The sequence below is a fragment of the Paroedura picta genome, chromosome 3, assembly GCF_049243985.1.
Source record: "Paroedura picta isolate Pp20150507F chromosome 3, Ppicta_v3.0, whole genome shotgun sequence".
NCBI lineage: Eukaryota > Metazoa > Chordata > Lepidosauria > Squamata > Gekkonidae > Paroedura > Paroedura picta.
In genome coordinates, this window is record NC_135371.1 from 57,605,271 (window position 1) to 57,628,621 (window position 23,351).

General features: G+C 44.2%; 1 protein-coding gene across 1 annotated transcript in view; it reads right to left on the bottom strand.

The window, feature by feature from the left end:
* Positions 1-23,351, bottom strand: part of TWF2 (twinfilin actin binding protein 2) — a 90,585-nt gene that overhangs the window by 12,396 nt on the left and 54,838 nt on the right. Inside the window, exons 3-5 of the mRNA XM_077325849.1 lie at positions 19,495-19,673; positions 13,848-13,943; positions 10,448-10,552 (exon numbers count right to left, since the gene is read on the bottom strand). Coding sequence (XP_077181964.1) covers positions 10,448-10,552; positions 13,848-13,943; positions 19,495-19,673 — 380 coding nt within the window. The remainder of the gene's footprint in view (positions 1-10,447; positions 10,553-13,847; positions 13,944-19,494; positions 19,674-23,351) is intronic.

A 23,351-nucleotide genomic window follows, 5' to 3' on the forward strand; every position in this document is an offset into this window, starting at 1 on the left:
CAACAGCCTTGCGGGGTAGATCCAGATACAGCGTTCGTCTGTCTGGAGCAGCAGAAAACAGCGAGATTAGCATGGTGGGACCAGAACTGAACTGAGAAACCCCAGAAAAAAACCAATTTCTATACAATCATGAACAATGGATCTTCACGCCATTGGTGAGTTTCGGATTAATTCCTGTGACAAAACACTTGCATAATATTATGGCTGGAGGTCACCACAACATGAGGAATAGTATTAAAGGGTCGCGGCATTAGGAAGGTTGAGAACCATTGGTAGTCACACATCAACTAAACAAAAACTTTTTCGATCTATGCTCGCATATTTGTATATTAAATAACTTGGACAACACAAAGGTCTTCCGGGTCACCTATATTTAGATACTCCCGCCCACTTGAAGACTAATGGGAAGAGGCTTGCTCTGTCCCATAGCCTTCTGATCCTCTTCAAGCGGATATCTGCTTCAGGGTCGTTAGCCTGGCTTAGAAGAAGAAGAAGAAGATTTGGTTCTTATATGCCACTTTTCTCTACCCGAAGGAGGCTCAAAGCGGCTTACAGTCACCTTCCCTTTCCTTTCCCCACAACAGACACCCTGTGGGGTGGGTGAGGCTGAGAGAGCCCTGCTGGGTCTTGAGGCAAGTGCCATATTTTGCTTGTTTTGTGATTTGCCATCTTCTAGTTTTTGCTGCTGATTGGCAATTTTTTGGTTTGTGGCCATAGAGATCCACTTTCCAGCTATTCCCTTTTCACATGTGTCTTGGCTCAGGAGACTTCAAGCCAATGTATTGATCAAATTAACAAACATTTGGCTTTTCCTTCTGCGTAAAAGCCCCACAAATTGATCTTGACTCTTTATGTTCTTGCAAACAGCTTCATAACTATCAGGGGCTTCAGAAGAAAAAAAAAGGGGTGGGGATCAATCAGGAATCTGGGTTTCCCAGTTCTGTATTCTATGGAGTAATGCCATGATCTTCAATTCTTTAAAATGCATTTTCCTTAACATCTTTGGGGAGATTCAATAAATATTTGAATGTTGGGAACAGAAATGTCATTATATTCATTAAATGGGCATCCTGCTGTATATGTACCTGAGTTTGATAACTTACTGGGAAATTCAAATGTCAAACTGATGTTGGAGTCACTTTCAAAAGTCTGTTTTGCATTTACCACACCAGCATTTACACACTGTATACCGGCAGTTACAAGGAAGGTTCCACGGAGCAAACCCTCAGAATGGAGAGAAACATCCCTATTTCAGTGTTGTTTTCCAGTGACCATCCTGATAAAGCCATTGTCTGTCAAGTCCACTCACCACCAATTCACTTCAAAAAGGGAAATAGGAAATTGAATTCTTTCTACTGGAATTCATGCCACCCACAGGATCACTTATCCTTCACAATTCTCTCGGGACAGTTTAGAAAATATCATTCCTGTTTGCAATTAAACATAAAAACAAGTCACACTGGTTTGTTGGAAATTTGTTTGACTGTGAGAGAGAATATGAAAAAGGATGAGACCCAACTGGGAATGAAGAGAAAGAATCCTCCACAAGGAGCTGAAAATATAATGCGAGCCACACAGCCTACCTCCTCAAGGTGAGGGTATTCAACCGTTGATGGGCAGCAGCAACAGCCCACTACCATCTGTCACACAGAACACAGGGAAACAGAGTCACAAGGAGACTGAAACAAGAATCGTCTGAAAGCTTTTACACATCCTGGCCTGGGCTCTAAACACGGCACTAGCAGGGACATCCTAAGTAGAGACGCCGTTCTAAGCCAATCAGAGTTGTCGGTGGGTTGAGAAAAGCGCAACTCTGCTTGGGACTCCACTGTAGTTGTCACAGTAGAATACAGTTGCTCCAAAGCCTAGCTGACATCCCTGCACAGAAATGGCATGCGGCTGTTTCATTAAGCTAGGCAGTGATGCCAGTGAGTCCTGGATGCACATTTCCGCAACGGATTCTACTACAGCTTTGACAGGCGCTCTGTTTTTCATACCCTACTTAGGCTTGAAGACTATGCCTTCAGTCACTTCTGTGTGTGAGACCAAGTGCACGCAACCAAGTGCAAAACTGCTGCCAAATAATTTTAGGTTTTGTAATACGTTTTGCATTGTGCGCAAAGAGGATGTTGTAATTTTTCAATGCAAAGCACACAATGGCTTTTGCTGTTGACTGCAACAAGAGTCAACATTTGAAAGAAAGAAGAAAACCAACCAAGTATGCAGCCAAATGCTTTCACTGGATGAGGACCCTGGGAAGAGAAACATTTCACAAAGGATGCTGGTATACAGTAGCTATATCGACACCTGCAAGTTGAACAATGGATACCATTTCCTTGATACATGCACAATTTAATGGGGGCATATTTTCCTCTCAGCTCTCGTTGGCTTTCTGTGAATGGCAGATTCATCTATGAACAGCAGGGTACACTTGATGCTAACTAATCTTCTTCAGGAAATAAGGAATTGATTTATATTCGATCAAAACACTTGAGGTCATGTGTACCAGTATCATAAATAAACAACACCCAATAGGATCTCAGATTTTAACCACTTTTACTATATAAGCAGAGTCTAGGGTGACTAGAGACCCAGTTTTCTTATGAGGTTTGTAACTCAAAGTGCTATCATAACAGGCTTTTAAAATACAGAGGAATAACTGAGATGCTAAAGAGACTGCCTCACTCTCATCCCAATATGCCCCCTTTCATAATAAATCTAAAGGAGCATCGCCAGGTGAGAAACAAGCAACCCTACTGTAAAGCCCCACAGATTTCTTGGTGAAAACCAATATCTATTTTTAATTAGTCTTATTTCAAGGGACTGCAATAGTCATGCTAAGCATTAATACGGCTCTACAGAGCATTTAAGAATACTTATTAGTACAGTAGTCTTTCTATATTACCAGGGAAGTGAGGCACTAAGAGGGTCTTATGTAAGGCTGAGATGAGATTTGAACCAACTCACATTCTTAGCCACTCCTCAACATACCCCTGAGTCAAGAGGCAGGAAGCTCTTACTCCAACAGAGCACAGAGGCTACAATTACAGAACAAAGGGTCAAGTGACTTCTGCTAAGTGGCGATACTCTCTCCATTAGGAGAGGGCTGCAGCTTTGAGAGGTGCCACACATAAAAGCTCCAGAAGGAAACACAACACTGGAAGGAAGGGAAATACACACAAGTATCCAGCCTACCATCTCAGTGTAAGGCAGTTCCTGGAAGTTTGGGTCCTGGGGACATATGTGAAGAGGAGAAACTGGATCAGCAACTCAATGTGGAACTGCAACCAACAGATGCTCACATTACTCTCTCACAAATGTAGGGCTGTCTTGGGTTTTGGTACCAAAAGAAATGAAAGCAAATTTAGAGACTTTGAGGAATAGGGCCTACCATCTCACTGCTGGAGGCCAGAGAATGAAGATCCTTGGAGCATATGGGAATAAAAAGGGCAACAAGGTTAGCTCCATGATAAACTCTCTTAGAAAGACCTGCCCAAGTACAGAAAGAGTTCAAAGTATTTTGACTACACTAGGGTCAAGTTTCCAGTAATACATGAATGGTTGGGCAAATGGTACCCTTTACTCCCAGGACTACAAAACAGCTTCATGCACCGATTCTAAGCCTTTAGGTGCTGAAGGTGTTTAAATACTAAGCTGAATGCCACAGAACTTCTTTCCCTAAGAATCAAAATCACTCAGGGAGCAGAACAACAGAAGGCAAAACAGAGGAAGACAGTGAGGTACAAGGCACACAAAGGTCTAAGTGGAGGCGTGTTCACCAGGCACTTTATTTATACTTTAATTTAATGTATACTTTCTGAAAAGCCAATGTTCCTCCATTGTTATACAACACATGGGCAACTTTGTAATGGAAACATGAGAACTCATCTTTTTGGAAATGTGTGAAATGGGCCAGAGCCTGGCATATTGCTCTGGAGTGGCACTTTACGACTGAATAATCAGCCTTGTTAAGCCATACCACTACACTATAGGAGTCCAAACCACTTATCAGTCACCAGTTCTGCAGTGATATGGGAAGCTCTGTTTTGTTCAAGCCACTGAGAATCCCGTCCAGCTAACAATACTTTTCATAACACTAGGACCTCAACCAGCTCCTAATTTTCTTGAAGTAAGGAAAAAGATGAAGAAGAGGAAGAATAGGAGTTGTTTTTTAAACCCTGCTTTTCTCTACCTGAAGGAGTCTCAAAGCAGGCTTATAATCGCTTTCCCTTCCTCTCCTCACAACAGACACCCTATGAGGTAGGTGGGGTTGAGAGAGCTCTGATAGAACTGCTCCATGAGAACAGCTCTAACAGGACTGTAACTAGCCCAAGGTCACAGAGCTGGCTGCATGGAGAGGAACGGGGAATCAAACCCAGCTCTCCAGATTAGACGCTGCTGCTCTTAACCACTACACCAAGGTGGCTATGGACAAATGTCTCAAACTCCACCTCTTAAAGAGACATACCAGCAAATTTGTTATTAGCTTCAGATTAGCAACAAGATGGCCTCGGAAGAACTGATTTTCGCCTATGGCCACAGGCCATTTATGTGAAAGTCTAATATGCTAGTTGCAAATGCTCTGAAGAACTTTACAAACAGCAATAGCACCTGCATGTTCTGTAACAAGAAGCTGCAATAAAAGTGTCCTTTCTCCTATATTATGTTTTAAACCAGAACCTAAAGAGAATGCAGTTTTGATGACAGGGGAGAAATGACTGAAATGGCACATTTGATCAAATCCAAAATGCTGCAAAATTAGGTCGCATTAAAATAGAATTTTATGGTGCCTTATATTTTATTTAAATAGACTGATAATTTCATTAAAATGAAAGTTTTGGTCTTAATGCCTGTAGTAAAGACTGGCTTGGGTCTTATGACCCAGGTACCTATGCATAAACTAGGTCTCTGCCATGGTTTGCACTTCCTCTTCTAAAACTCCGGTTTACCCATAATCATTGGTTTTCAAGGGGCCTCTATTCAAACAGATGACTTAGTGGAAGAGGAGGAAGAAGAAGAAGAGTTGTTTATCTTATATCTTATATGTCGCTTTTCCCTACCCGAAGGAGGCTCAAAGCGGCTTATAGTCACCTTCCCATTCCTCTCCCCACAACAGACACCCTGTGGGGTGGGTGAGACTGAGAGAGCGCTGATATCACTGCTCGGTCAGAACAGTTTTATCAGTGCCGTAGCGAGCCCAAGGTCACCCAGCTGGCTGCATGTGGGGGAGCGCAGAATCGAACCCGGCATGCAAGATTAGAAGTCCGCACTTCTAACCACTACACCAAACTGGAAGGATGCCTCATGGCAGAGTCTATGTAGTGTGTATATCAATCAGTTAAAGAAGTCATGCTTAAAGTCAAGAAACCCCTAAAGAACTCAGCCAAACATGGTATCCACAAGATTACCCCCTACATATGTGAGAAAACTAATAAATACAAAAGAGAGAAAGGAAGAAACAAAACAAAGTAGGATTACAGTGCTGTTATATTTTAGGACCTGGATCAAAGTATTTGCACTAGCATGGCATTACAGGGCAAGATAAAGCAAATGGTAGACTGTTTTTACGCTTGATATTGGAAAAATAAGTGAGGGACCTCATATCTACACCAGTCCTAGGCAGTGTAATGCAAACAGCAGCTGGCTAATATTGACAATCGCATTGCAAAGAACTGACAATCCTGCATTGATAACGTTATTACAGTCACTGTTTTTGTTTCTAATGCCCTCCATCATTCTCAATGGTTGTTGATTTGACGCAATTTCTTTTTAATTCCCCTACTGCTTTTGAAGATTTTAGTTAGGATGCAGCACCGGACAAGATACCATATTCTAAAACCTAACAGAGAGGTGCCATGCAAATTTTTTAAAAAAGAACTCTTACAATTTGAATCTATCTGAATTGGAATGCTTCACAAGTCATTTCAAACTTTGAATTATACTAAGAAATGAAGACAAAGATACAAAACTTCTAACATCCTCTGAATCTGAAAAAATGAAATTCCGAAGTGCTGGACGTGAGCAGAGAGCAACAGCCATGAAGAACTCTGAAAGGGTTTAGAAAAACTGAAGATGACATTTTCCTGCAATGGAATCCCTGAGTGCAACCCCATGCAGTTAGTCCAGGCCAAGTCCCTCGGGTTTCAGGGGGAACCATCCCATGGTTTCTAGGCTCCTTGTACAGTTTTCTGGAGCACCAATGTGATGCAGAAAGAATATTTAAAAACTGTAAGAACACCGAACTATTGCAGATAAACAATACATGAAACTAGGATGAAAACATTTCGCCTAAAAGCTACTAGGCTAGAAAGTTCCGTTTTGCCCCCTGAAGTTTGCCCCATTAAGACCCATTATGCACGGGGGTTTTAGCGCACATTCAGGGTGTAATGGCAGCGACTAAAATCACCGATAACGCACGGTGCCGGCTGCAACCGGCCGCAGCTTCGGTGCATGCCGCCGAAAAAGCCGCGTTCGCGAAACGTGGAAGAAAGCGCAGCTTCTGGGTGACTGGGGCACAACCAGAAGTGGCGCCCGGATCGCCACGTGCATAATCGGTTACTCTGGGTTTTGCCGCCGTCGCGCCCCGCCCCGTGCATAACCGGTGTGCGTCACGTCTTCCCCCTCCGTGTTTTCCATGTGACCCGAAATCGCCGTTTCGGCGGCCGTGCATAATGGGCCGTCGTCATACAAGGCAAAAATAACCACGACCCCTCCAAGAATTCCTTGGCCTTTCTTCGGGGTAAAATAACACAGGAGCACTGCACAAACAAGCACACATGCATTAGGCGTAGAGAACCAATCTGTAGGAAAGCAAGCCACATAACACTACTGTTTCTTCTGTTCCCCATTGAAGGAATATTTACCCCTTTGTTTTGCCTGCAGAATTCCAGAGATGGATTATTAAATGTGATGGAACTTTGAAGTTTAATCTAAGCATGGATCCCTTATTGTTCCTCATTTAAGTTTAATCCTAACATATTTTCTTTATCATGGGTGCTGCTATCATCGTCCATAGTTTGTCTTCCCAACTAAATGTAATTAGGCCTCAATAAGAATGTGAAGCACATGTATAAAAGATGCATAAATGCATCATTGGTGTTTGGTGGGATGGCAAACATACCTGTTGAACGTTATTTTATGAGTCGTTCAAGGGATGAAGGGCCTCACGCCATATTAAGTGCCAAATAGCAACCCCAGCCAGAGGCTTTCAGGGCAAGTGAGAGGCAAGGGTGGTTTTCCAATGCCCCCCTCTGCAAAGCCTTTCTTGGTGGTTTCCCTTCCGAGGATGGGTCCTGCTTCACTTCCGAGATCTGACGAGACTTAGCTGCACCCTGTCACTTTCCCTCCCCCAAAGGGCCTTACGTGATTTCTTTGTCCTGCACCAGAGATTGTGTTACCTTCCAGTCTCGAATGCCAGCCTCCAAGATGGCACTCCCTAGTTTAGTCCTCAGAAGTCATCCAAAGAAAAAGGAGATCAAACTACAGAAAGAAAGCAGGCAAGCAAACAACAGAAAGCACTTACCTGGGCTGTTCTCCCCTGCAAGATATAGGCAGAAAGCAGCTTAAATCAAGCAGACCTAATGCAGCCTTGTAATGAAACAATATCACTGGTGAACAACAACAGAGGACAGAAGGCTGGTATCAGCTTGAAGTCATGCCTTCTGAAAAGGGATCTCTCTATGCTCAATGCTACCCAATGCTCAAAGATACTTTCTTCTTATATATTCACTAGAGAGACAAGGCACCAACCATTACCAAACTGAGAAGCAAAGAATATTTTTAGAGAGCGATAGGCTCCACCAACCCACATGCATCACAACCCAGTGACAACCCTATGCCTATGAGGGGTGTCATCTGTACTGTACAAGGTGCATAGAACGTAGGTGTTGGGAAAGAGCCAGCCTGGAACAGGTAGCCAACTCCAGGCTGGGAAATGCTTGGAGATTTGGAGGTGGACCGTGGGGAGGGCAGGGACCTCAGAAGAGACGTGGTGCCAGAGAGTCGGCCTTCCAAAGCCACCATTTTCTCTAGCCTTTCTCTGTAGTTTGGAGATCACCTGTTAATCTGGGAGATCTCCAGGCTCCACCCAGAAGTAGGTGACCCAAAGTACAATCCATGTTGAGAATTATTTCTAGGCTGTCTACCCGCTCTTCCAAACTGAGGGGGACTCAAAGCAGGGCTTTCGGACTACTGATCCCCACAGCTCAGACTTTTGCTACAGATTATACTGGCCCCTATGAGCTCAGCAGGGAATGCAGATGTAAGAGGAGTGGAACACACTTGTATGCCAGAACCCATATTTGGCATGCAGAAGGCCTGAGGTTTCATTAAGACTTCAGGTCAGGCAAAGATCTCTGCCCAAGACCCTGGAGATCGACTGCCAGTCCACACTGGTTGAGAAGCACAAGAAAATGCTGCCCTAGACTAAGTATCTTTGTGGGAGCCAAAAGTACATTTGCTATACTCTCAAAGCAGAAAGAGAGAAAGTGCAGTGAGTTCTGAGTGGGCGATTTTGGCATTCATGGATGATGATTCTGTGAGCTGCACTCAAAACAAAGCTGACATCTTGCCTGCCACAAAGGCCCCACATCACATGCACAGTGACCCAGTGAAGGAGCACTGCACAGGGAAGAACTCTCTTCACAGGCTGTCAGAACCACTCAGCCATGTAGAGGCTAAAGGGGGGGGGAGCACTTGAAACATAAATATACATAGTTAGAGAAGGGAGCAGAATAAGCAATGATAACTGGGATGGAATTGTTTAAGAGCATTGTTGCACAAACAGATGCTGGAAGAATAGAAGATATACTTTTGAGAAGAACTGTCCCCCCCCCCCCCCCAATGAGGAAAATAAGACATTTTGGCCCTGCTCATCTTCCCAACAGTGGGAATGTTAAAATTTGATATGCATGTCTGGCTGAAGAAATTAAGAAGTAACATTTTTATGCTTCTTGCTCAAAGTGCACCTTAGTCTCTCCTAAGCTGAAGCAAAATTACTTCTTTTAAGCTAGTACTTTTATCTTCACTCGATCACAGTGACACACTGAGTACCATAGTGGCTGGAACAGAGACAGTAAGTCAGTTCTGCGGCACTAATGTCAAGCGGAGGCAAAATCTAAGTGAAGGTTTGGAAAATTCAGCAAGAATATCTTGTGCAATTTTCAGTGCCAGTTGGATCTATAGCCAGTCAAGGCAGCAACCCCAGAGCTGTATTCTTCTTTCTGTATTCCCAGAAAGGTTCAAGGAAGTACATATATTAGTGACACTAAGTAGAGAGTTTACTTAAAAAAAAAAACCTTGTTTCCAAACAACAAAACTTTAAGCTGCCATCAAATACAGAGGAATCCAACCCCATGTAGCTTGTCTTCAAGGTCCCAGGTCAAGGGACACGGCCCACATTTCCCTATGTTATCACACTCATTCCTGTTCTCTGTCATTTTATAGGTGGCAAGTTTTGCCTCTCCTCCCTGGGCTATGTGAATGACCCCTCTGGATCAAACCTCTTCACTTCAGCTCATACCCTTGACTTTCAATATGGAGAGGGCAGCTCCTGATTGTTCTCATCCTTTTCTGACTGCTCCCTTCCCACCAGCACTCAGTTTTATGGCAATACAATGTCCTTCTCTGTCTCCCAGAAGATGCTGGCAACATATTTGGGGGTCTGTGTTTCCATACTTATCAACTGCACTTTGAAAGACCAGGAGGTAATCCGACTGACTGCTTTCAGGCCTCTTCACTTTGCTATTTCTCCAAAATATGTTAACATCCCTACAGCTCAAGGCATCATGAATGAGAAAGCTGGCTGGCACATGTTAGCTACAAAGCCATCAGCTGATCTTGCTCACCAGCTGGAAGTGTGAAGAAGGCCTAAAGCTCAAATCTGGTGGGTGCAAAATTGTTTAGCTACATACAGCAGCATGAAATAAATGAAAAACAATATTTGGATGACTAAAAAAGAAAAGACAAGTGTACCAAATGTACCGTACTGAGCCCCCTACTCCCAGGTTATCTTAACCCCCCCATCTAAAATGTACAACTTGTTTACTTCAGCCTTAGGGACAAGGATTAGGAGTGATGGATTCAAATTACAGGAAAGGAGGTTCCATTTCAATATTATTAGAGAACATTTTCCAACAGTGAGGGCTGTTTGCAGGTGGAATATGCTGTCTCAGATGGTGGTGGAGTCTCCTTTGTTTGGAAGTTTTTAGGAGGATATTGGATGAGCAACTGTCAGCAGTGTGTGATTTTTAAGTCCCCAAGAAGGGGGGGGGGAAGGGCTGGGCTGGGCTGGGCTGGGCTGGGCTGGATGTTCCTTTGTGGTCTCTGCCAGTTGGGTGTGTGGTTCTCATTCTGACATCATGGCATAACAGTGCCTATTGAAAACTGCTTGTGGAACAAGGCCGATTACTGGTCATCTGCATGAGCATCTCGGTGTCCCGCCTCTCACCTCATTGATTCGAATCTGCTGAAGCTCTTGCTCTGCTGCAGTCAGAGGAGCTGGGGCAGAACAGGAGGATACATGCTTCTGGTAACCACTGAGGGAGATGTCTTCCTGTAGGGAAACAGAAAACCTTATGTCACAACAGCAGCCACAGCACAACAAAAGATCTATTATCTTGTATGTTTATAGCATCTCCCTTCAAGGAGAGCCTGTCTGGTCGCCCCCCCCCCCCCCCACTTCCAGGGAAGGGAGAAAGGGAACACTTCTGGTGCCATGTGGGATCAAGACCTTCTGTCAATGTCCAAGTTGGCTCTGCTGGGCAATGATGCTACCCTACAGTGTAGTGAGGCAAGACCCCTTTGCAAACACTGAGAGCACAAAGTGCTAAAAGGAGTCATCACGCTTTGGGGGTGGGCATGCGTTAATTCTGTAAAGGAGAGCTCAAGGCAACAGCCAAACAAACGGAAAGCAGTTCTCCTCTGCCAGTGTTGCAAAGGTCCAGAACTTCTGACAGCAAAGGGAATAACCATTCAGAAAGTGCTAGAAGCACACAATCCAGATCAAAGCAGCATCCTAAAAGACTGAATGCACATTGGCTAGCCAACATAAAACATTCTGTTGTGGATGTCACTTTGATAGGCCATGAATGGAGGCCTAATAGTATCTGGTTATTATTGCAGCCCTACTGTGCCATTCCACCTTCCTAAGCTTGGTTCTACGCTTCCCTGTTTCCAAGCTTCTGCTCAGTACAGCTGCCTTGGTTTCTTGATCTTTGCAGTACAACTCTACTTTGGACAGCCTAGCAGCTGGCCAGCCGGGTTCCCTGCTTCCTAGGAGGGGTTGCAGCATGTACACACAAGGGCACAGCTCCTCCGCCACACCAAGACTGACAGCCGTGGGAATGTCTTCCAGACCAGGGCCAGTTCTGTTTCTAGGCCCCCAAGGCGCACCGGTACTCAGCCTCCCGCAGAGACAAAAGGGTGTAGCCAGTGACACTGCTGTGGTCCAACAGCTACAATTTTAACAAAGACATCTTAAGTTTAGTCAAGTGTGAGAAAGAACTACGTTTTAAGATCTTTGCTATTTTCTATTATATCAGAGCCAAACCACTCTATGATAACATAAGAAGGAACAGCAGATGTCAGCCTTGCATAATGTACAATCTGCATGCATCATTAATTAATGGCATACTTAACGGGGCACTTGTGATTGGTTCCATTAGGCCAGATGTGCAACAGTAAAAAGCAATATGGATTCAAGTGGGTAGCCAGCTTGGTCTGAAGCAGCAGAGCGGAGTCTGAGTCCACTGGCACCTTTAAGACCAACCAATTTTTGTTCAAGGTGTGAGCTTCTGTGTACACAGCACACTCCGTCAGACATTGAACTCAAACTTTGTTCCGTAAAAGCAACAGGCAGAGAGGCCCAGTTAGGTTCCAACAACTATTTTCTAGCTACACTAGATGATACTTGGTTGGTAGCTGCAGCCTCGGATTCAGATTGGGAGGGTTTAGTGAACCAGCCGCTGAATTCCTCTGCCCCAAGTGGATTGCAAAAATCAGCCAGGCACGTACATGAGTTCTGCTCTGTTTCTGGAGATGCAAGGACCAAGCAAGCTTGCACACAGAGCATTAGCTGCTTAAGAAATTGGAATCCCCAAACATAAGAACACTGAAGCAAGTTGACACTGGGCCACGTAGACAGCACATAATGTCAGACATTCTGGCACATGATCCAAAGGCAGACAGACCCGGAGGTTTTCACAGGCACATCAAAGTTGCAGACAGATGGGCAAAAGGACAAGACTGATAGCCTGGCCCTACTTCATGATCAATGCTGCCACCTTTTGGTTCTTTCCAGGAAAAACAGTTATCAAGACTGGCAAAGCAGGGATTGAGGCTGCATGATATGTCAAATGTCCCATACCTAACTGAGATCTAAATTGGTGTGGAATTCAGGGTAGGCTGTCATTATATATTTATACCTACATAGGTATTATACCTGAATAGCAACAGGATGGGGGTGCCCAGATCTAAAGTGAAGTCCATATACCTCTCAACTTTTCTGTGTAACTAAGGGGTCTTTACTAGTCCCAGCATTCCTTCCTCAACAACATTATATTCAATATATATAAGTCTAATAAGTAGTACAGAGAAGTAACAAGGCTCATTACCAGGTCATATCCAACTAAGGCTCAAGAGCAATATTAAACAAAGAAAAGGTTTATTCAGAAAGCATAAAACAAGGCTGTCACAGCCAGGAGAGGGCCAGGCACTTAACCCAATCCTATGCCTGAGACACCTTTATTTTTGTGAGGGAGGGAGGGATTGTGGCTGACATAAACTTCCTCCTTATGAATAAAAAACCCTTTCTCTTTCTTCTGCTGGTGAGCTTTATGTATCTTCTCCCTTCAGGGCTTTATTGTATTTGTTCCACCTATGCCTTCGTGTTATCGGGGAAAGCACCACCAGCCTACTGAACTAAGGTGTTCTCCCTCACAGCCAATGAAATGTAATTCTACCTCAGAATATCACCACACACAAGAGGTGCTTCTAAGCTTAACAAATAAGGAAATAGAATTTATTAAATTCTGGGGCGGGGCGAGGTGGACTAAATAAAAGTATCAGGATTATGGGTTTACCGGTATACGCCTATTCAAATATATTGAAACAATTTTATAGTTTCCCTGAATCCCTTATCGGCAGTCTTAGAACACAGGACTAAGGAAACCTTCTCTCCCCAGAAGAGAATTCCTATCCTTGGCTAGGTTTGGGTAATCGCCCAGATTCTCTGTATATTGTTATCTCTCAATGTGTATTCCACTGTTTTACTATTGAATCTGGGAATTATGCCAATAAAGGTATTCTGATCTGATCTCCCAGGTTCCTCCCTTAGCCAGTCCCTCTATGTTCTTCCCTCAAGAACACCCTGTGAGAGCACGTTTCCCTCACTCTCTGGATTCAACCTAGACTTCACTGACTATGCAGCTCCATCACAAAAACATATGAGAAACGTAGCACATCCATGCACTGCCAGTTTGCCAGTTTTGCACAAAGAAATGGAATTGGACACACAGAGTTCATCTCAGCGACACTTCATAGGGACTCTCCCTCAATCACAGAGCAGAAACTGTAAGAACCCCCACTGTAGAGAGAACTGAATTTACCCATAAATGTGAAAATAATGGGCAAAGCTAAAGATCCCACTAACATTTCCGGGGGATGGACACAACTTGTAGATAGATCAGCATTATGGAAATGAAAACCAATCAAAGGAGGAATATGAACCAAATTGTCCACTGGATAAAGTATCTTCAATAGTCTTTTATTGAAAAAGCAAAGCTCTGCAATATTTCACAAGACACTGGCAGGTAAGTCTTTTCCCCAAAGCACATGCTAAAAAGCTGTACCTTAACTGTTCCAAAGAGCTCATCCTTTATGTGTCCTCCTCCAAATTCCTTCTTCACTGTTGCTCTAGTCGCTGCGTAGAGCATCTTCAGTCTTACCTAGCCATATATAGAGGGGAGATGACACAGGTGATAAGAGATAAGCCATTACCAATCTGAAGGCCAGCTAACAAAGCAGCAAGGATACAAAAGCATCATAAAAAAAACATGAAGTTAAAAAAGCCACATCTGCCAAAACAGTTTACCCTCTATCCACTGCTCTCCAGAATAAAACCATCTTGCATACCATCCTAAATGCAGCAAGTAAAAGCGTTCTTGACACCCTCTTTTTTAGGCTATTCCAGAGTAACCAGCCAACCACAGATAATGCTTGGGACCTAACTGTTGCCATATGAACAATCCTAGACAAGGATGTCCCCAGAAGACTGCTATCAGAAGAGTGCAACTACTGCACTACAATATGCTACTGACACATAGCAGCCAAGCAATGCTTTAAATTTCATGGTCATACATGTTCTGGGATTCTTATAAGGAAGACTCTTCTTTATATAGGCCCCTAATATATAGGGTCCTAAGATCCAGACATGTAATGCCCACATAACATTTGGACTTACGTGCTGTGCTCACTTCGACAGCACATATACTAAGATAGGAATTGGACTCATGTGCTGTCTTTCCCTCCTCCCCTTGTGGATTGTAATTCCAGTTCCAGGCAAGTTATAAACTGAGCAAGCCATAGTTTGTCTGGTTTGCTTTTACTGGATACAACACAAAAGAGGGGTGGGGTAAATAGTATACAAACCCAAACCCCCAAAAGAAGCCAAGACTAACCTGTGTAACTGGCATAAATCAAAAGTATCATTCAACATGCAGTATTATCCAATGTTCAACTATGCAATATATTTAAATACAAGTAAACAGACATAGAATTGCAAAATAATACAAAATGTGTAGCAATATCCTTATCCATCCATGGTTCCTCTATATATTTGTGAAACAGCCTCGGGGGTGGAACATGTCCAGCTGTCCGAGCTGGAATAGGGCCAATCAGGATGCAGCCAGCAATGCTGGCTGCACCCTGATTGGCCCTGCCCCTACAGTTCCTGCTCTCCCTCCCTGGACACTAGCCACGTTCCTCTCAGCCATGCCAGAGACAGAGAGACACACACACAGAGCCCTGCCAGACTGAACATGAGCTCTCATTCCCTCCTATCGCTCCTGCTGCAAGGGAGACAGAGAGAGACACAGAGAAAGCTGTCCCAGCTGCTGACAGAGACACAGAGAGAGCCACCCCTGCTGCAACGGAGGGAGAGAGAGACTGACAGAGAGAGCTGCTCCAAACTGCACACCAGTTTCCTTCCCTCCTAAGAAGGAGCCCTAATTACCTGCTATGCCTCCTCCTACAAGGCAGCAAGAGAGAGACAGACAGACAGACAGACAGACAGACAGACAGACAGACAGAGATCTGCACCTCTCGGTGTCCCCTGGGTCCTAGTGCCCACGACTTACAATGGGCTTTCTTGCTAGTAGTAACTATTGTAAAAAACAAATAGACACAATTCTTCTACTAAAACCAGAGCATCCAGGCATCCAGAGGAGTGAAGTCCAGGTGCTTGTGCTACAGGAAGCACTAAGTATCAGTCCTGTTTTGTTCTCCTTTGTAGAGGTTGCTTCCTCAAGTGTTGAAATTCAATGTCTTTTAGTTGACATAACAGAATCCAAATTTATCCCATGTTGATTAAATCATTTTTGTAGAATCATTTCATGTTCATATGTTAGAGAACATCAGAGTAAAAGGCACACCAGGTGCTTAGAATATGCACTGAAAGCTCATATCTTGACCAGTCTTTGGGGGCTCCCCAAAACAGCATGATGGGGGAGTCTGATGTCTGAAGCAGGAAGGGGAAAAACAGCCCTCCCCTTCTCTCTGCCAAAGTCCTCCATAGGATCCAAACCATGATTTACAGGATCATAAATGTTACTTATATCTGCCCATAATCTTTAGAAGGCAAATTTGCAGACGATTCCAAACTGGGAGGGGTAGCAAACACAACCGAAGACAGAATCAGAATACAGGATGATATTGATAGGCTTGAGAAGTGGGCTAAACTGAATAAAATGAAGTTCTGCATTTAGGTAGGAAAAGCCAAATACACCAATATAGAGAGGGGGGGGGGCTTGTCTTGGCAGTAGCATCTGCGAAAAGGATCTAAGAGTCTTAGTAGACCATACACTGAACATGAGTCAACAGTGTGACTTGGTGGCTAAAAAGGCAAATGGGATTTTGGGCTGTTTCAAATGGAGTATCGTGTCCAGACCACTGATCTAGTCCAACCCGCAGCACTATGCAGGACACTCACAACCCCCCCCCCCCAACATTGGCTGCCTTCAACCAACCGCCGCCATTTCCAGCCTGCCCGCAGACAACACAGGTAGGCTGCGGGCCTCGGCCAGCAGGCGGCGGAGAGGGGAGGGCCGCCGGACTTCACTCTTTGCTGGCCCCCAAGCCGCCTCCTTAGCTGGCAGCGGCTGGCAAAGAGGCTTCGGGGACGGGAACGAGACAGGGCCGCCGCGTCTCTGATGCGACAGCCCTGCCTCTGTCCCGGCCCCGAAGCCACCTCCTGGGGGGGGGAGGCTGCATCCAGGAGGTTTCGAAGTGCGGGAAGAGCCAGGGCTGGCGCATCAGTGATGCGCCAGCCCTGGCTCTTTCCCGGCCCCGAAGCCTGCACCAAGGAGGCCCGCGTTCTCCGCCGAGCGCGGCTGCTCGGGGGGCCCAAAGGCTTCACGGGGGATAGCCTCCCGCCGCCCCACGTGATGTCCCGGGAAGCCTTTGTCCCACGAAGGCTTCCCCGCGGACCAGCCCTGCTGGCCACACCTGTGCGCCAACCCCGGAGCCTTGGCTCGTGGCGCAGCAGGCCCCAGGAAGCCTTCACACTGTGAAGGCTTCCCCGGGGAAACAGCCCTAGCGCCCAATTTATTCTAAAATAAAATGGGCTTTAATCTAGTTTTAAATAGTACTCCTGGTTTATCCAGCCAGACCGTTATTTTCAGTTTTCATCTTCAAATCTTCTGACAATTGCTCTGGGGCCTCCTATAACATTATCTTATTTTTTTTCTCTGTTTACTTTATAGCCTGCAAGCTGACCAAAGTTCTTCAGAGTATCCAATAATCACAGTATTGTTATTTCCAGTCTAGACATCATAAATACCACATCGTCTGCTTAACTCCCCATCTTAAACTCCTCACCTTTGCTTCAAAGTCCAGGAAGTTCTATTATGACTTTTTTGCAATTGTTTCTAGTCATCATGATTTTCAGTCCTGCACTGCTTCTTTTAGTTCTGTAACATTTTGGCTGGCATCCATTTTGATCGTATCTAAACTACCACGTTCTTTGTTGGCCTGGTTTCCTTTTTTCACTGACCATTCCTAGCATGATAGTTTTCTCTACTGAGTTGGGTCACATGATATGGCCAAAGTAAGTGAGCTGGGTTTTCATGATTTGACTTACCAGTGACATATCAGGCTTTACATGCAGTAGTATTTCCTTGTTTGTGACGCTTGCTGTTCATGGAACCTGCAGAAGCCTTCTCCAACACCAGAGTTCAAACAAATCATTTCTGATTTTTTCATTGACCAACTTTCACAGCCATAAATGGCTATTGGAAATATGATCATTTGGACTAATTTACATTTGGTAATCAGGCTTATGGTTCTATTAACTGGTAGCATAGAGTGAACCTTCACATAACAATAACTCCCAGGAGGTTTTGGGGCTAGCCAATTTTAACTCACTGGTAGTTTACATGTCATGTGTCTCTACCAGTGGCTCATCCTTACAGCAGTACTGAGTGGTTTCAGTAATATTTTCATTCTCAGTAAATGAAAGGAGAAAATAATTCTGGTCTGGATTTCACAGTAAGGGCAGGTGGGGAAAAGAAAGTGTTCCCTAATGAAGTTTATAGCTGTAGTGAAACTACCATGGGGCTGCTTAATGCACTACCCATACAGCACTATACTGATCCATATCACTACTATTTATGAAAAGAATATGCACTGAGGAGTCCTTCACAGATTATCCAACACTTCCACTCAGTTTGACTCCAAGATTCATTGTCCAAGGTGGCCACTAGATGGCATGACAGGTCTAAAATAAACAGATCCTCCTACAGGTGCAAGAGTCCTGTAAGATTCTTTGAGAATGTATGCAGGAAAAGGAGGGTCAACCTCAACAGAGGATCTTTGTCTAGAGAAATATTTCCTGTTCTTTTATTATATGTTAAATCACCAAGGTTAAGATCTCTGTGCTTTAAAAAGCTCGTGATTTGTTTGCAAAATGACCACTGTTAGTCATAGGCAAGAAATAACATGGCACATTAAACACATTAGTCTTTAAGGTGATGCAGGATTTTTAGTGCATTGTAGCAAAACTATAGGATGATAGCACAGACAGCAAGCTATGAAGAAACAAAAATATTCTTGGATAATATATAACACATTTATATTAGTATTAAAATCTGTTTTAGCAATCTGAGCAAAGTTGATTGATTCAAAAGTTAACAGACTTACCCACACACATTTCTCAGCCACTTAGAGAAGCTCTCTACATGAACACAAATATGAGCCTGTCTTATACCAACTCTTAGCCCCTTGGCCTGTCAAGGTCAGTACTGGCTGCTCAGATTGGCAGCAGCTTTCCAGGCTCTCTGGCCCAGTACCTTTGAACTGGGGAGTCTGAGTTTGAATCTGTGATTTGCTCTCCAACAGAGCCATGACCTCACCATGCCTCAGTACTGTATATCCCAAACTGTTAAGTGGAATCTTCTGAACTTTTTACTAACTTTTACAAGTAAAAAAATTTTAGCCTGATTTTCCTGGATTTGATAATCCTTTCCCTTTCCCTTTCTAGCCAGTACACCATTCTGACAATTTTCAACTGTTATTCCTAAACAGTTACTCAATCACTAGATTCTAAAAGGAGTCTCCCAAATTGGTTGCAAGGTTACACTTCAACCACTTCATTAATCAGACATTAATCAGACACCTACATATCAATTTCAAGGAAGAAGACGAAGACGAAGACGAAGATGAAGGAGAAGAAGGAGAAGGAGAAGGAGAAGAAGAAGAAGAAGAAGAAGAAGAAGAAGAAGAAGAAGAAGAAGAAGAAGAAGAAGAAGAGGTGGTGGTGGTGATGGTAGTGGTTTCTGTATACTGTATTCTCTACCAGGAGTCTCAAAGCGGCTTACATTCGCATTCCCTTTCCTCTCCTCACAACAGCCACCCTGTGAGGTGGATGAGGCTGACAGAGCCCTGATATTACTGCTCAGTCAGAACAGCTCTATCAGTGCTGTGGCGAACCCAAGATTACCCAATTGGCTGCAGGAAATCAAACCCAACTCGCCAGATTAGAAGCCACCACTCTTAACCACTACACCAAGCTGGCTTATTACATCAAGCTGGCATAAGAAAATATGCATATGAAAACTCTAAAATATGTATGTAAAAATTCTTGGGCCAGTTCCTCTTCAACTCAACCTAACCTGTTGAGAATGGCAGTGGGGAATGATGGGGATTAGTTAGTTACACGTGCCAGACAAAAACGAACCCAACTCGAGCAGGCTTTCTTTTACTGGAGATAAATGAAAGGCTTACAGGGGAGATGTCAGGTGACCAGGAGATGAAGAGCCACTCATAGCCCTGTGCGTTCTCAGTGTCCAGCCGGTAGAGAATGTAACAGGGCTGCAGTTCATCCAGCAAGGGCAAAACAAAGGAGTCGTAGTCCTTATCCCAACTCCGAGAGAGTTCTTTGTAGGCTCCCAACACCAGCTGCTCTGAAAGTCCAGGGAGAAAAGGATATCAGTAAGTAAAAGTGATGTCATAAGTCACATGGCATGGATCAACCTCAGCTAAGCCTGGGGAACATACAAAAGGCATCTCTGTTGGTACGCTGTACCTTGTGCTGATGGAAAAGTACACCCTGTGGAGCAGCAGGATACAAACCACTGATGTGAATGGGGAAAACTACATTCAGGCAAGAGTTCTGTCGAATTGCCTAGGTGTACAAGAACATCTATCTCAATTATGATGCACAAGCTAATAAAAAGACAGACAGAAGTAACACTCTTGAAAACCTTTAGAAATATGGAGTTCATTCCTCCCCCCCCCCCCCCCGAACTATGGTGTCATCAGCAGGCTGTCTTAATGAGACTGTGGAAACAGGAGTGTTTCAAAATAAGGCTCATCACTGCTAAGGCTTCTTTACACTCAGTTAGCTTATATAACCAGTATAAGATTCTGGACAATCCTGTTAAAACGTACAAAATGGCATCTGGCAATCGTTGTCCTCATCAGACAGACTGAAAGTCACAAAATGAAACAGCTCTTCTGAAAGAAGCCCATAACTTCTGTGTGGAAAAAGGCCTTCCTTAGTGATTTTACCACTGACGTGTCATGGTGGAAAGGAACCCTGATACTCTGAGCTGATCTATACGTTCACAAGTCACACAGAACAGCCTTGTTGGGTCTGTCACACTTCAGGGACGTAGGGAGAATGCGGATCAGAACTCTGCCCTCTGTATGAAGGACTCATGGTAAACCACAAGCTTTGCATACATGATATCTCCGTCTCAGACCCAGGATCTCCAATTAAAAGCAGGGCAAGTGGAAGTCCTGGGAGAGCCAGTCAGTGTCAGTAGACTACAGTGGTCTAGATCAGTCTTTCTCAACCAGGGTTTCATGAAACCCTGGGGTTTCTCAATGGCCCTGGGAGGGTTTCCCTAAAATGGCCAATGATGGGCCTGAAGGCAGTGGGAAGGAGAGGTGTCCCAGGCGGGAATGTACAAACAGCTATTGCTTCCCAACCATATTCTACACAATTGTACCACTTCTGGGGCTACTTGAAGCCTGAAGAATGTTTCAGGGGTTTCTCAACAGTAAAAAAGTTGAGGAAGGCTGGTCTAGATGGACTAAATTGCTTAGTTCAACACAAGGTGGTTTGTGTATTTTTGTAATTCAAAAAGCTTCTGAGCTCATGCTCGATTTCTACACCTGTGAGAGGGTGAGGCTAGAACCAAGAGGGCTGTAATAATGTCATTGTTCTGCAGAGCTGCAGTGAGCAGAAAAGGCAGAGCAATATCCAGTGGCTGTTGCTAGGATCCCCCTTGACAGAGAAGATGTATCTGTCGGTTGCATCACTTGTTTTGTCTCCAGAGAGATCAGTTTTCCAGGAAGCTGAAATCCAGCTAAATCCCCCTGGAGCCCTCTTGTTCTCCTAACTCAGGCCCTCTCCTGCTTGTAAACAAAAACAAGTGGGTCAAGACGTTTGGCCAGAAGTCACAATGCACGGCCACACTGGCTTTAAGTTCAACACATCCCACATGGCTGACTCCCTGTCAGCCTAAACAGTCCAGAACCGCCCTGGCCCGCTCCTTGTTTTTTTCATAAGCGATCTTCTCTGCCACAGATCAGTTAGGCCGCAATAATCCTAAATTGGGGGAGGTGACCTGGCAATTAATACTACGGGTGACTCTGTACAGTAACAAGGCTGCAGAAAGAGACCCAGAGACTTCTACTCCCCCCCACCCCCCGGATGCAAAATACACTCTCACCTAGCAACTATTTCCTGCTTCTCCCCTGGCTGTTGCTTATGCCACCCTGGCAGATTTGCATTTGCAGACAGAACTGCAAGGATTTTAACCATTTGTGAGCCTGATTTTCTTCCAGCACAGTTACTGCCTCATAAACTTTCACAAGCTTGAGCCCACCACGCAACAATAAATGAGTTAGTCTGGAAGGATTTTTGGTTTTGCTGTAGAAGACTGATACAGCTGCTCTACTAGAACTGGCTTTTATTCTGCTGATTAAAAATAAGAGCTTATTTGGGGGAAACAACACTTGCTCAACGGTAATTGCAAAAGAGGGGATGGTTCATTTCCTCTCTTCATTTCACCAGACTACCAAGTTGGTTATCAGCCCTAACCTCACAGAGAAGCCTCACTGAGGGTCAGTACAGCATTGTGGAAGAGAAACTGGGGGTGCATGTAGCCGCCAGAAACACAGAAAGAGAATTATTCAGGGATTCAAGGTTTTTGTAGGTTTTTAAGACACTGAACTTGTGGTACATCCAGCTTAACTGATCTTCTGGCGAATCAGGTAATAAACACACAAAAAAGTAGCAGAACTTGCCTTGATACCCACAAACTGGGGCTTCATTTACTGCTCCATTTTTTAGTATTTGCCTAAAGACACTCTGAACTTGAAGAGCCACAAACTGAGCTTCAGTCTAGAAAGCGTCCCACCACCCAGACTTTTCTCATAACTGGGGCTTCTTGGTTTAACTCTTCCACAAGAACAGCCCCACCAAAGTCCCACTCAGCCATGCATAAAGTAACTGTCTGAGAACATGGCAAGTGATGCACACCTTTAGTCTGAAATGAAACAGTTCAGCAGATGAAACAGATATAGCTAATCATGTGATCAATGTGTCTTAGGATCATACAGCAGTATGAGGGAGTAGTCACATTTCAGTCATTTCTTCACACTGAAACGGCCTCATGTTCCGAAACAAATGCCAACCTTCTAGCTAGCTATTCAAAGGAATACAACAACCTGTAGTGACCCGCTACTAAATGTAAGATGATTTCGTACTTTAATTTCCTGAAACTATGGTTAATGTCAGTTGACCAGTTAGATCAGGGGTAGTCAACCTGCGGCCCTCCAGATGTCCATGGACTACAATTCCCATGAGCTTCTGCCGGCAAACGCCAGCGTTTGCTGGCAGAGGCTCATGGGAATTGTAGTCCATGGACATCTGGAGGGCCGCAGGTTGACTACCCCTGAGTTAGATCAATTGTGTAAAAGTCACTGGTCCTGATTAACTGGGCAACAAATGTTTAAGTAGTTAAAATCACTTTTAATGTGAGAATTTATATACAGTTGTAAACAGCAGTTATACTATAAGATGTCATCATGACTAATTAATGAACTTAACCCTCAAATCGTGTTACTGATGGTTGTTTGCAATGCCTTTTGCAAAATGTTCCAAAAATTTTTTTAGTATCACACATCATTACACAAAAAGGCAGAACATCTAGAAAGATGTTCATTGGGTTGCTTCTCCAACTGGATATCACGAGGCTCCATCAACACAATACCATTTACAAAAAAGATAGCTGGAAGCCAGCATGATGAAGTGGTTAAGAACAGTGGACTCTCATCTGGAGAACTGAATTTGATTCCCTACTCCTCCATTTGAGGCCAGCTGGATGACCTTGGACCGGTCACATTCTCTCAGCACTTTCTCAGCCCCACCTACCTCACAAGATGCCTGTTGTTGGGAAAGGAAGGAAAAGGTGATTCTAAGCTGCTTTCCTTAGGGTAGAGAAAAGTGAGGTATAAAAACCAACTCCTGTTCTTCATTCTGAAGTAAAGGATTAATTTAATTTACCTAAAGGTAATGCTGCTCTAACAAACATAACTACAAGGAAATGACTTGCTGAGAAGGGATGGAA